Source organism: Poecilia latipinna, unplaced genomic scaffold (assembly GCF_001443285.1).
Source record: "Poecilia latipinna isolate Pla-1442-1.1 unplaced genomic scaffold, P_latipinna-1.0 Scaffold3405, whole genome shotgun sequence".
NCBI classification, from domain to species: domain Eukaryota; kingdom Metazoa; phylum Chordata; class Actinopteri; order Cyprinodontiformes; family Poeciliidae; genus Poecilia; species Poecilia latipinna.
The window spans coordinates 12,759-27,065 of NW_015116021.1; the positions used below are offsets into that span (position 1 = coordinate 12,759).

General features: G+C 37.4%; 2 protein-coding genes and 1 non-coding gene across 4 annotated transcripts in view; 1 reads left to right on the plus strand and 2 right to left on the minus strand.

Moving 5' to 3' along the window:
• Positions 1–5,173, minus strand: part of LOC106940892 (nucleolysin TIA-1 isoform p40-like) — a 16,904-nt gene extending 11,731 nt beyond the window's left edge. Inside the window, exons 1-6 of one of the 2 annotated variants that reach the window (XM_015023761.1) lie at positions 4,933–5,173; positions 4,116–4,212; positions 3,028–3,126; positions 2,634–2,688; positions 2,419–2,506; positions 494–569 (exon numbers count right to left, since the gene is read on the minus strand). In XM_015023761.1, coding sequence (XP_014879247.1) covers positions 494–569; positions 2,419–2,506; positions 2,634–2,688; positions 3,028–3,126; positions 4,116–4,212; positions 4,933–4,958 — 441 coding nt within the window. In that variant the 5' untranslated portion in view covers positions 4,959–5,173. The remainder of the gene's footprint in view (positions 1–493; positions 570–2,418; positions 2,507–2,633; positions 2,689–3,027; positions 3,127–4,115; positions 4,213–4,932) is intronic. The other variant, XM_015023760.1, reaches the window with a different exon arrangement.
• A 318-nt stretch (positions 5,174–5,491) lies between these two features.
• Positions 5,492–5,562, minus strand: trnag-ccc (transfer RNA glycine (anticodon CCC)). The gene has a single exon. It is a non-coding gene; the product is annotated as a tRNA-Gly (tRNA).
• Positions 5,563–6,851: 1,289 nt separating this feature from the next.
• rchy1 (ring finger and CHY zinc finger domain containing 1) lies at positions 6,852–13,270 on the plus strand. Its single transcript, XM_015023767.1, has 9 exons — positions 6,852–6,960; positions 8,576–8,695; positions 9,798–9,913; positions 10,221–10,299; positions 10,376–10,420; positions 10,532–10,590; positions 10,746–10,775; positions 11,124–11,244; positions 12,347–13,270. Exons 1-9 carry the CDS (start codon positions 6,910–6,912, stop codon positions 12,557–12,559), a joined length of 834 nt encoding a protein of 277 aa, XP_014879253.1. The 5' UTR covers positions 6,852–6,909; the 3' UTR covers positions 12,560–13,270.
• The last annotated feature ends 1,037 nt before the right edge of the window (positions 13,271–14,307 follow it).

Here is a 14,307-nt window from a genome sequence, read left to right on the forward strand (position 1 = left end):
TATCGGGAGGAAAAAACCTGATCGGCACATCTCTACTTTTTAGTACCAGATTGAATTAAATTTAAGGCCAAAGAAAAGCTATAAACACAGGGGATGATTGGAGGCTCTTATGGGCAATACATTTTAAATTCTAATAAACATTTAACACTAGAACCGGAAGACATTTTAAATATCCAAAATAAACAGGAACAACAAATAAATCGAATTAGAAAGCTTCTAAACAAAATTTTCCTTCAGAAAAAAAAAAACTAGTTGAGACCAAAGCACCAGACTGAGAACTTTATCCAACCAGTTTTTGGCAGAAAGAGAGAAAAACTATAAATCATGCAAATGGAAAACCGAGCTCGTTTTAATTTATCATACGATTTAATTGATTTATTGCGACAATTACCACAAAGTTTTGCATAACCGCTTTGCTCTGGTACATTTTATTAGTTCAACAACAATGCTGACAATCGACAGTGGTAATAACAACACAATAGTGATTTCTTACCCATTTATTGAAGAAAGACACAAAGCCGTAGCCTTTAGATTTCCCTGTAGCCATATCTTTCACGACGCGAGCATCCCTGTTGACAAAGAACACAACCCCTTAACAAACCTGGAGCAGGCACTTCACACCACTGTTACATACACACACAAAAAACGACAAAACTGTATGTGGAACATTACTTCTTTGTTGTAACAACGCTTTTTGGCAATAAAAGTTCATTTTCACCAAAAGGTGCAGCATCAGTGGGTGGAGCAGTAGAGAATGAGGACTGTACCGGTTACAAACCTCCACAGCTCAATCTGCTCCCGATTTCTGATGGGTTTTATTTGTTGGATTAGACTGAAGTTTAAAGGGCCAGTATTGTGTTTTCTTCACATAACACATACATTATGTGGAAAATTATACATTATAGTACCATATGTAACCATGCAACATGTTACCTTCATTTGTTATAAAAATGCTGTATACATCAAATATAACCTAAAAGAAACTTTACTTCCTATTTTAACTCTGTCTCTTTAAGAAGCTCCAGCTCTTTCTGAAGCTCCGCCTTCAGGAAGTCATCACAACATGGCTCCTCTATTAACTCTTTAACAATGTTTTTACCAGCGTTTCACTGAGAAGTATTGCTCTCAGAAGATTTCCAGTTCCTCCAGATATTTGCTCATTTTTGCTGGCTAGTCTGAAGGAGCCGAATGGGGAAAGGCTGATCTGGAAGGCGGAAGCTCTGACATGAGCAGAGATGCATGATGGTGTTAAGGTCATTCCAAATTATGGAGATAATCTCTGATAGAACTCCCTCTGTGAGTCACTTTGGTCCCTGAGAGTGGAGATAAACGATTGGCACTGGCTGCAAAATCTCATTCCTATATCTCTCAGCACTGAGACTGCCTCTACTGATGACCGACCTTGTTTTTCCAGTTAGGCAGACACTAATCTACACCATCACATGCCTACATTATAAGACATTTGTCGATGGCAAGATGGATTTAATAGTTTCTTAATGGGAATAAGCCACATATGAACTCATTTTCCTTACAAGTGTGACACCTGGTGGAATAAACTGGCTTTCCAAAGGTACAAGGTTTATCACAAACCCAACCAGTTTATATGAAATCCCCCCCCCCCCAACTCTACCAAGAAGAGTGATCAAATATATAAAGATAAGTGCTCAAGGAGTAACCAGTTGACCAACATTTATTCAAGTATTTGTGAGGGTGGATGTATGAATTTGAGTAAAGACCAGTCATGATTACAAATCCCAAAAATGATTGTGATAAATGATAATATTGTTGTTTTGAGACCATCTTTAAGTGATGTAATAATAATGGTATAATAACAAAAGTTTGCCGTCTCAAAGATCAATAAACTTTAATTTTCTAAACATTTAACACCATTTTCAAAAAAATTAAAAATAACCAAATACAATAAAGAAAACAGAAATAAAAACCACACAACCAAAACTAGAAATTAAGTAATTATGAAGTCTAAGCAAAATTGGTTTTAATTTTTTTTAAACATATTAAAAATGTTTAAGAACATTTTTTATATGTTTTTATACTAAAAGGAGTTTATTTTTTAAATAAACTAATTTTAGTCCATGAATGAAATTGCAATATATTGATTTATTGCAACAGGTTTATTTGAATATAACCAAATTATGCATACTGTTTAAACATGCATGTTTAAACAGTATGCATGTTTAATTTGGACTCTCCCTGGGTTTAAAAAAAAAAAAATTAAAATTCAGAATTTTGTGTTTTGGTTTTTTATTTTGTTTGTTTGCTTGAATCTCAAATACAAGTAGGTGATATTAGCCTGGAAGGAATAAATGCTGTGCTGCTTTCTGGCGTTAGAGCATTCTGTCCCTTATTTAAAGTCCATTTCTATGAAAAACAACAATCAATTTCAGGCTCCAAACTTACGATATCCTGCCGAAAGGGGCGAAGGCAGCTTTGACATCTTCTGTTGTTATTTCTGGACTGAGGTCTCCGACGAAGACATGAAAGTGATCTGGAAGGGCAAAACGGTTTACACGTTAGTTCTTCTGGCTTCCACACATATCAAGTTTCTCCGCAGAACAACAGAAATACCAGATAATCTGGTCACAACAACATTTCTTTTTTTTTGTAGTACTTACTACTTGTGTCTTTTTTCTGGCTGGATGGTGTTGTGGCCCAGTTGACTTTGACCTCCTGCAGACAGCAGATAGCACAAGGCGGGGCGTGTTTAAATAAAAAAAAAAATAGATGACTTTACATTAAAGGTGGACAAAAACAATTTAATGTGAACATGCCTAGGAACTTTACGAAGCCCTTTGCAGAATAAAATGTTAACCTTCTACTTCACTGTTCTTAACTCAAATTACATCAAAATCATTTTGGACAGATCCAACCTGACAGGTTTGGATGCAGCACTCATAAACAAAACAGATTCACACGTTCTGTATGATTTATCTAGATTTCATTTCTGTTTTGGAAAGCCCACAGACCCGACTCCCCATCCCCACTCACCCTGTAGATACGATAGCTTACCTTACCCAATATTTTCCTTCCATTCATGGCCGCCAATGAGGCAGCAGCATGCCTGTGATCATAGAACTCCACAAAGCAGTATGGATCATTTCCAGCCGTCTGTCAATAGTAAAATAATACTAATCATAAGTTAACAGTTTAATTATGTGTGAAACACACCACCACACAGCTGCCTGGTGTGTCAGTGATGAGTTCATACTAGAGATGCACCAAGAAATCAACCAATTTGACCCTGAACGGCGATCAACCTGTCAGAATGTTTAAAAACTCCTATTGTTTTTCTAAGCACCACACCGACACATCTGTGCTGCACTGACAACGCTTCTCAGTGTAGAAGTTGTTACTTAGAGAGATCAATTATTTTCACTATCAGTAGCTGTGTTTTTCCATTGATCTTAAAATTGTGCCATTGCTTAATGGAAATATGGCAATTTAGAACAAACTCACATTTCTCAACATAAAGTTTTGGCATTAGGATGAAGTGCTTTGTCTTTTGCTGTATACTGTTTAACGGAAACACTGAAATTGCGAAATCATGGTTCTTGCCAGTGTTTTGGAAACCTCACGGTTGAGCGTCCACCAGGTCTATAGGAAATGCACACTGAGAATTAAGTTAACAGTTAGCATGGCTGACCATGGCTATAAGAAACTAAATGAAACCAAACTGCGGAGCTGTGTAACACCAGCACCCATTGGGCGATCGTTCCCTCTGCTCCACATACTAGTAATGACTCATTACAGAATTGCTGAAAACAGTAATAGTTGTAGTATATGTGTGTAATAGCCTGAAAGTTTTTCCTGTGTTTTGATACACAAAGAGACCGTTTTGTACATGTATAAAACAATGATTTATCTCATAGTAAGCATTATGTAATTGTTAAAAGTTTTAACTTATCAGGAGTTGGAAACAATGGTGTGCTAAATGAAACGGAATGGGCTAAAATCGGTATCAGCAGATCAAAGTTGCAAAAAGTCAAAGTCGGAAATCGGCCTCAGGTGCACCTCTAGTATTTGATATTTTATGGGCATCATGTGAACAACATTTTGAACAGGAGATCTCAAATCATGGGAGGGAAAAAGTCACTTACATCATTGATCATTTTACAGCTCTTACAAGGTCCTATCTGTTGGAAGACCTGTAGAATGAGGGGCTCGGTGACATCCCTGGACAGATTTCCTACATACCTACAAGCAAAGACAGAGAGATGGGCGAACTGAGTCCCAGTCAAACAGGAAGTAGCAAGCAAACAAAGGCTAGTTCGCCGGGGTAGCCACAGACATCGCAATTTCTGATATAAAAAGAAAAATAACAAAAATGGGGCGCTATTAAACTAAAGATTAGTTTATGTTTCCACATGCGACTGGTGAAACGGTCATCCCCGCAGTCAGGGGTGTCCGGTGCGGTCTGTGAGCGCGTTGACGTGGCTCGTCTGCCAGCTAGCTAGGCTAAAGATCTCGCTAACCGGTTCAAACAGGCCTCGGGTTAAGTTGTGGCTCAAACTATACTTTCTAAAATCTCCTTACAGTCCACACACGTCTTATATATACTCTTAAGACACCACAATGGATGCAAACACGGATATGTTTTATATAACTAAAATTAAATGGTGTCCCATCTTTAGCTAATTGCAGCAGTGCCTAGCTAGCTACTCAGTTTCGATTTAAAGTGAGTTACCGATCCGTTTATTTACACTTGAAAATAAAACCTTAATTTTGTGCGCCGAAAATTTTAAATTTTTGAATCTTTCAGTGTGGCATACTTGATGTGAGATAATAAAGTATAAATATATTGCCAGCGAAATGACAAAGGTTTACAGCTTCCTAATTGTAACAACGTGGAAACATTTGCAGTAACTAGACGAAGCCTGAGCATTCCAGGACATAGACAGGGCCACAGTTACTCACAGGGTTCTAGGTTGTTCGTCGTCCATCGTCAGGGTTCAGTGGTCGAGTCCTCGGAGGGGGCTTTATTCCAATGACATACAACAGGTCTGGACTGAACCCGAGAGACCAGGAGCACAGGGGCTATATCTTCCGTTCAATATGAAATCCGTCTCCAACTCAGGTCTCCCACACGCAGCATACAGCCCCCTCTCCGTCTGAGGCAAACAATAGGAAGTTGAAGATGGCGGAGGAACGGCGTCAGCAGCGTCAGCCTAGCAGCGCGCTGAAATGAAGCTAAAATCAAACGCTCCTTCACCCACACAAAGATGTGCCTTCCAATCACATCTGTATGGCGGCCACTGTAATTTCACACCCTGTTACCGCTCACAAGATGAAACTGTGCAATTAATTGTTCCCATGATTTATGGTAATTTGTTATTTTTGTATCCACAGACAAAAAAGGCGCTTTCAAGTCACGGTTGTTGGATTTGTGTGTCCTATGCATATTTTTCGAAATTAAGCGTTTTCTGCAACGTAGCAAAACTATGATTCTATCTAAAAGGAAAAACAAAAAAACACGTGCGCCGCCCGGGAATCGAACCCGGGTCGCAAGAATGGGAATCTTGCATGATACCACTACACCAGCGGCGCCGCTTGCTTGTTCTCAAAGAGTATCCATCTTCAACATCCGGAATGGTGTAGCTGTTGTGGTACTGTACCAGATTACTGCTCCAACTAATGACTGAATTTGGTTTGAGCTTTATAGTCATTATAAAGCTGACACATTAAAACTTTTTTAATTTCCACAGAAATTTTGGAAAAATATTAATCTAATACGATTATTAAAAGAACCTAATAGCTGTCTGTATTGTTTCTGATTGATCAACTCGTTTTCCTGGCATGGAACATGTTAACATGTTCGTGTGTATCGTGCATGTTTGCTAGGGTTACCAGTAATTATGGAGGGTCCTGTAATTTTAGGAACGCTATCAATTGATAACAGAACATTATATGATAATGGGGGGAAAGTCTGTCAGCACTACAATTGTTATAACCCTCATTGTTAAGATAAGTCAAGACAAGTTAGGATCAGAGATATAAAGTAACTGATCATTAATCTTAAACTGTTAAAGTTAAACACGTTTCCATCGAAACCAGAGAAATACGGTATCAGAAAAAAACTTAAATTGAGCATTTTTTTTCTTAAAAAGTCAATATCAATATACTTAATGGCTGTAATTGTTACTTCTGCAGACTGTTTTCCTTTTTTTATTCATTTGATATCCACCAATAAAGCAGAGCGTTTCAAGAATTGCTCATGGTGGTGGAGTAGCTCTTCAGTAGTTCTGAATTTAGTAGTTCAATTCCAGTATTGCTTTGTATTTATCCATATCTATCTTTGCAGAAGAAAGATAATAATCCCTGCTCCATGATAATACCACTACCGTGTTTGAAAGTGAAACCATTGGTGCATGTATTGGGTTTTTTTCCCCACACACACAATACTTTGCATAATAGGCCAAAAAATTTGGTTTAATCTAATCTTAGTAAATTCTTCCACATGTTTGCTGTAGTACTTTTATGGAAAACCTTAAATGGTTTCTTCTAGGTGATCTTTCTTAAAGGCTAAATTTACAGAGTGCATGGCTGATTGTTAACTTGTCAGAATACGCTCTTTTGTCTGTTTGCAGTTTGTAGTGAGAAAAGTCCATCCATTGAGATGAAAACATTAACAAATTTTATGTTAGAAAACTGACATTTGAAAACAAATGTACAAATGATTGCTAAATATTTTGCAATTATTTTTGCGAAAAAATTACTAGTTCCCTAAAGTAATTATTCGTTTTGGTGACTATTTTTCCGTCCAGCAGATGGAGGTAACGCGCCTTTCGGTCAGTTTGTTAGCTGTACCTGAAGGGGGAAATAAAAGTCAAGAAGAAGAAAGGGGGTTGGCAACAGAAAGCACGCGAAGAAGAGCTAGGCGTTGGAGTTGTAAACATGGCTTCTTCCGTCGGCTGTCAGCATTATGTACGCAGTTGCCTCTTGAAAGTGAGTAAATTTTAGAAAAAATAATTTCTGGTACCCGGAGCAAAAGAGAAACCTCTTGAGTAGAAACGTAGTTGTCTAGTTATTTTATGTTTTGACATCTCAGCGCTCTCCTGTCAGTCATTCCAACGTTTCTTGACTATAAGTGTGTTATTACATAACGTTTTAGTGACTTATCAGTTAGTAAATCGTTTATAATGTCATAAAGTTTCACTACAAGCAAGGACCTTTAAAGAAGTCATTCATTGTCTCATAAGCATACTGGTGCTAACTGCTACGTTAGCTTAGCGGCCATATGTGCCCCTTTTTTTTTTTTTTTTTTACCCAGCTTTACCATTGGATTTATTCTTTGCTTTACTTCTGTTAGGAGTTTGTTAAAACAGATAGGTTGCACCCAGCCTCTGTGCAGGCAGTATACAAGTAAATATGACGTAGTAACTAGAGTAGATTAACTGTACAAAATCAGTAAGCAAATCAAATCATATGCAAGCTGTCATAATGTGTGAATCATACTCAGAGCAGATAAATTGTTTTAAAGAAGTTGTGTTTTCTGAAGATTTGTAAAGTTTTTTTTTTTCCCTCCTTGTTATATTTCAGTTGAAACAAGGAGACTGTTCCGGAAATATATGTTTTAGCCTGAACTTTGATACTTGTAAACACTGTTGGTCTAAAAGACCTGCAAGATGCAGTATTATACCATCCATGAGGACTCTTTTAAACTGATAACATTTTCATGTTAAATTCTAAAATAAAGCAAATGCAAGGAAGCTAAAATGGCCATGTTGTTTCAACGTGGTAAGAAGGTGAGTGGGAGAAATTTAAAGCTGAGACGGATCCAGACCAATCGAACAAATTTATTCTAAATCTGTGGAGTTTGATCCGAGTAGTTTCCAGGAAAGAAAATGGAGAATGGACAAATATTTGAATTTCAAGATGTTGTTCTCATTCATTCATTTATTCATTCATGGATCAGTTTGCCCAACCATCTGTTTTTAGAAGTTTCATATCATCACCTTCCTAAAATAATCACCCAAGTCATTTTTTGCCAAAAGTAATTTTTTTTGCCTTTATCAGATTTCGTCAATAAAGATGTGTTTTTTTGTTTGATTTTTTGTTGCAAAAATCACTTTAGCCAAAAAATGACATTTTAGGAAAGTGATGATGTTAAAGCCTGATATCATAGACTGTTTTTCTACAAATAGAGATGGTAGAAATGCAGTCTATAATTGAATTATAATTTTTATATTTATGCTTAAAATTTGATAATAGAACTGAGAACTTTGGAAATTTAAGTCTGGGAAATTTCAGAAAATTTGACCTGAATATTGTAGGAATCCAGTTGCTATACTTATTTGAGTTATAAGATTATTCTCTAGCAAACATTAAAGCAAGGTTTTTGGCTATTGGATGGAAGAAACAAGCTGAAAGACCAAAGTTACTATTTTAACCACTCAAGACATCCACAATTGAAAAATACACAGACTTCTGTTTTCGTTCTTGTTTTCTATTCAGGACAGTTTGTCTTTAACTGAACCCAATCAGAGCTTTTAACTCTTACGGGCAAATCAGTCTGTAAATCCTCAGTGTAGTAAGAGGTTGATGTGTTTCCGTTCCGCAGGCTCCATGCTGTGGGAAACTGTACGTGTGTCGGCTCTGCCACGATGCGGAAGAGAACCACCAGATGGACCGTTTCAAAGTCCAGGAGGTTCGGTGCTCTGAGTGTCAAACCCTGCAGAAGGTAATGAGAAAAAAAACCAGAAGATGGGGCTCAGGCACGGCTGTGGCAAAGTGTTTCACCTGGGAGGCTAGAAAGGAAGTCGAGAGTTCGTAATAATAATTATAATAATAATGAGAAGATGTTTAGTTTCTTTTGATGTTATGTTTATAACAGTAATTATCTTGACAGAAACAAAACAGTTCTCTAGAAATAAAAGTAGTTCATATGAACATTGGGCTGGTCAGAGGTTTATATACACTTATCAGTATGAACGCTATTATATTTGGCTTTTCATGATGAATTCAGTCTAAGTAGATTCCAGGTTTGTAAAATGGTACAACCATCACAGAGAATTATGGCAGGGCTAAGAAAAAAAACATAATCATGAGAATTAATTCATAATATTACAAGAACAATGTCCTAATAATAAGACAATGAAGTTGTATGATAATGAGGTTGAAAACAAGAAAAAACTTGTAAAATAGTAGTACTAATACAAGAAGAAAAAAAAGCAATAGGGCAAAAAAGTTGTAACACTATGAGAATAAAGTCATAATGTTACCAGAATAAAGTAGTAATATCAAGAGAATGAATATGTAATTTTTTAAAAACTCCTATACAAAAAACAATAAACAAAATAAAATGAGGAAATCTTGTGAAGTTATACTTTGGTATCGGTTTTACAAATGGGACAAACTAAATCTTTTAATCAGCAACAAATCATTATTATCAGTAGCAGGACTTTGAAACGATCGAAATAAAAAAACAGACAACTTTACAGAACTTTAGTTATCTAAAGTTTGGCCGAACTGGCAATGGAAAAAAAAAAAAACAGTTGGGAAGGATCTTGAAATTAGTTTAGGACTTTTTTGAATTCCAGCTGACAGACTGACAGACACTAATAGACACATTTTGTGCATGTGCACAACACAGGAGGGCAAAGAGACTATTCTTTTACTTGTTCTCTGAAGGAACATGCAGCATTTTTAATCTCCTTATGATTAACTTTCAGTCAGACATTTACATACACCTATTTGTTGCCTGTAGATTTGTATCATGATTAGCTCGAGTCATAAAATAAAGCGGGGAAAAAAAGGTAAAATGTTGGTTTCTGCTCCTCCAGGCTCAGAAGAACTGTCAGCAGTGTCACGTGCAGTTTGGGGAGTATTACTGCGATATCTGTCACCTGTTTGACAAGGATAAGAAGCAGTACCACTGTCAGCCTTGTGGGATATGCAGGTGAGTCTTTGTGGAAACAGGAAGGAACTCTGTGACAGAAATACAGAATCACTATTTTCTTAATGGATTTGTGATAAACAGGACAGTTAAATTTATTACGTGATCACAATCCCAACATATTGTGACGTGAGCAAAAAAATAAAACAGTATTATTGTAACTCTTTAGATTTTTTTTTCCACATTATAGGTTATGGAGATAAAAAGATACAGTCAAATCTGTCAAAAACATTCAACCTGAAGTTGTGATGTAGACACTCCAGAAACTCCAGACTTTCAGACACAAAGACTTTGTCTTTTCCTGTTGCAGGATTGGGCCCAGAGAGAAATACTTTCACTGTCAGAAGTGCAATCTGTGTTTAGCCCAGGACCTGCGAGGAAACCACAAGGTGATTATTATGAATCTACAGCTCCACATTTCCTCCCATGGCTGCTTTGATTTACGGCTTGTCCTCTTCATTTCAGTGTGTCGAGAATGTATCAAGGCAGAACTGCCCAGTGTGTATGGAGGTAATCACACACACACACACACACACTCATCTAGTTTTAATGTATCTTTTTGTTTACTTTTTTTTTTGAGATTCACTCTTTGCATCTGAGATGTTTTCTTTGATTAATCAGGATATTCACACATCCCGGATTGGCGCTCATGTTCTTCCTTGCGGCCATCTTTTACACAAGTAAGCCTGATTTTTAGCGTGTTTTACCAGCCCTCCTTCTGTCAGAGCAATCAGAGAATGTGTCATTACAATGGAAACATCTGTATTATATGTTCAGATTCTATGATTGTGGATCTGTCATGATATATCATTTAGCTTTTGTCTTTTTTTCACAGGACGTGCTTTGATGACATGGTCAGAACAGGGTAAGTGGAATGAATCCTTTTTGTTTCTGCTGACATTAGTTAGATTAAATGTGCTCATAAGTTACTGCTGTCTTCATTCAGCTGTTAATCTAATATCATCAGCAGTTTTTCATTATTCTGGATTGTCAGGCAGCAACTTTTTTTTTTATATACATTTTTTTCCCATCACTTCTGTCTAAAGACAAACATTGTTGTCCTTTTTGGCTCGAGTTAAAATATCAGACCAGTCCATGTGTACTCACAGATCTACTGAAGTGTTGCAGTGTGCTGAGTGCCTGTGTGTGTGTGTGTGTGTGTGTGTGTGTGTGTGTGTGTGTGTGTGTGTGTGTGTGTGTGTGTTTGTTTCAGCGCGTACCGCTGCCCTCTCTGCATGCATTCTGCCTGGAACATGGACGAACACTGGGAATTGATGGACAAAGAGATCACTCAGTCACCGATGCCTGCTGAGTACCAGGGTGCCACTGTCAAAGTAAGAACTCACTAACTGCATTCAAAGACATTTTAGAAAAATGTATCAGTCACGACAGGAAATGATATTTGTCGTTCAGCCTGCCATCTCACAGACACTGTGAAACGGTGCTCTCTAACAACATTCACTGTTTCAAAATTTCCCAGCATCTGGATCAGAGATTTTCAAAGTGTGGGACAAGGTGTCCGCACACCCTTAAAACGTCTTAAATTAATAAATTAAAGCCTTAATTTAATTAAAGTCATAAATTCATTCTTTTTTTTAAAGAAGTTGGCCTCTACATTAACCACAGGTCTTACATTTTGACTAGCCAGGACTGGCTAATCTGGTTTATTCTTTTTTTTTCCCCCTCTCTTGCGAGACTTTTCTGTCAGGCAAAAGTTTGAGACATATTTATTGTGTTCTATGACTTAAGGAGGTTGAAGCTACCGGTAACTAGCTGCTAATCGACCCATAGCTAGCCAGGTAGCTTTCATGGGTAAGTGTAAGTTTATTACCACTTGGCTGTGTGACGTTTGTACGTTTCTGTGGAAATGTAGGTCTTAAATTTGAGTCATAGTTGTCTTTAAAAGATCTTAAAAAGTCTTAAATCTGAATTGGTTTTTAAGCTTCCAAGCTTCCGCCTCACAGAGTAGCCCTCCCCCATGATTCACCCACTCAGCTCCTTCAGACTAGCCAGCAGCAATTAGCAAACATCAAGTGGAACTGAGCATCTGCTAAGCTCATTACATGAGCTCCTGCTCAGTGAAACGCTGGTAAAAACATTGTGAAAGGGTTAATAAAGGAACCATGTTGAAATGACTTCCTGAAGGCGAAGTTCCAGAAAGAGCAGGAGCTTTTAAAGAGACAGAGGCCCAATCTCAAGGTGTTAAATTACAAAGTCAAATTTCTGTTAAGTTGTGTTTGATATATATGGCATTTTCATAACAAGTGAAGGTAACGTAGAACTTAATTGTTCTATAAAACGGCAGTATGTGCCTGGAAACCACCTAATACTGCCCCTTTAATAGTCATAACATGACAAAATTGGGCAGAATACTAAGTGTATCCATAGAGTGACAGATGTTAAAATGTTTTAACCCCCGTCCTTCTTTTTCTCCAGATTATTTGTAACGACTGCCAGTCTCACTGCACCGTGCCTTTCCACGTGTTGGGGATGAAATGCGCTGAATGTGGCTCTTACAACACAGCGCAGGATGGAGGACTTGTGCAGCAGCAGCAGGAGCCGCAGCCGCAGCCGCAGCAGCCCTCAGACCTGCACGCGGAGAATGAGCCGGAGTCGCAGGACCAACCCCAATCCCAGGCGCCACATTAAAAGCCAAGCCAAGAGGCAGTGACTTTTCCACATTTGACATTTGTTTGATGAACTTAAACATATTAATATAAAAACAAGTGAACCCATTCATTTCATTCAATATGAAAGATGAAGGAATTGTTGAATCTCTAATGAACACCGACAGACGGTTTGCAGCCACAGACCTGAATGCTCTTAAACTGTAATAAACTGGGGCTTAATACAGCTGCCTGAAAACAGCTGACTTTGTGCCATCTCCCCTGGATAAAAAAAACAGACCTGTAATTTGTGTAATGCATGTCATGTGACATTTTACAGAAGATCTTGAGTTTTGGAAAATGCCTAATAAAAAAAAGGAATAGGTATGCAGCACGTTGTTGCTTTATCATAACAGCTTGTTAAAATAATATTTGCTGTTTTCATCTTGTTGTTCTTGCCGTCATTATTTAACTGCTTGGCTTAAAACATTGTTAATTATGTCTAAATCCATTTGGATGAAGATAAAACTCCCATCTTTAAAAAAAATCCCATCTCAACTAGTAGCTTCATCTGTCTTTTGTTATTGTTTTTAAGTGGGTTGTATGAAGTACACATGAGAAGTCATTATCTTGCCAGGAGACAGTCATCAGGTCATTTTGTTTACCAAAACACTCTCGTGGGAATCTGTCGATTTGTGACTTTCATAGTACGATGACCTTGAATAAAATTGTTACACTTTTTGTTTATTGACACCAAAATCTGCAACATTACCTAGCAGCTTTTATTCACAGGAAAGAAAAGCAAAAAGATGTAGGATCTGTTCTGCAGCTGGCTGATCAGCAGTGTGCAGCAACATGTAAGGGAGGGGCTCTATGCTCCAGACAGGTGGAGAAAACATTTGTTACTACAAAACAATATCTGGTATTAAAAGGTTTTTAAACCCCAAGCATAAACTGAAAAATTGATGCAATTGAAACCAGAACAATGTTAAAACTTGAGTTCTCTAAGCAACCCTAACCAAATGCCTCATGCTGTGAACTTGAGTTGCTAAAAATATTGAACAAATATTCCTAGGAATCTCATTTCCCCTTTTTGAAGGCCCCCCCCCCCCAAAAAAAAAAATATTACAGTCTGAAGGAGTAATTAGGAAAGAAGGATGGTGACTCCATGACCATCAACCGTTCAGCAGTAGCATGTTTTAGTAGCTATCGGGTCTACATTTAATTGTTTAAGTAAGAAAATATTGACACAAAGTGTAAAAAAAAGAATTCAGTTTTTCTTCATGTTTTCAGAAAGATTGGAGAATTCTATGGGTTTCTAATGACAACTCGTTTTCAGAAATCGATCTCGCTGTTGACAGACTCAGACTTCTCATAAACATTCAACACAACCCTGCTTAAATCATTTAAACCTGTGTTTGGCTTCAAGGTTATTCACTCTTAAACTAAAACTTCCAACAGTTATATTTGCATGTGACAGACCTGGTGGTAATGGGTCATAATTAGACCTGTTCTCTTGTTCCCAGTCTTATTGGACTGTGGAATGCTGTGTGACAAAGTTCCAGCTGTCATGAATCCAGATGTTGAGTATTTATTGCTTAATATTTAATCAAGGTAGTCGGTGGTGAAAAATGTCCCATACATGAGGATATGCTTAACATTTTTAACAAATTGCAGTTAAGTGTAAAGAAAGCTGACCATTAAGCTCTACTGTGTTGTACTATTGAATTAATTGAAACATGTAAGTACGTCTGTTTTTTACTCTATAGAACATTTGAGGTGTCCTTTTAT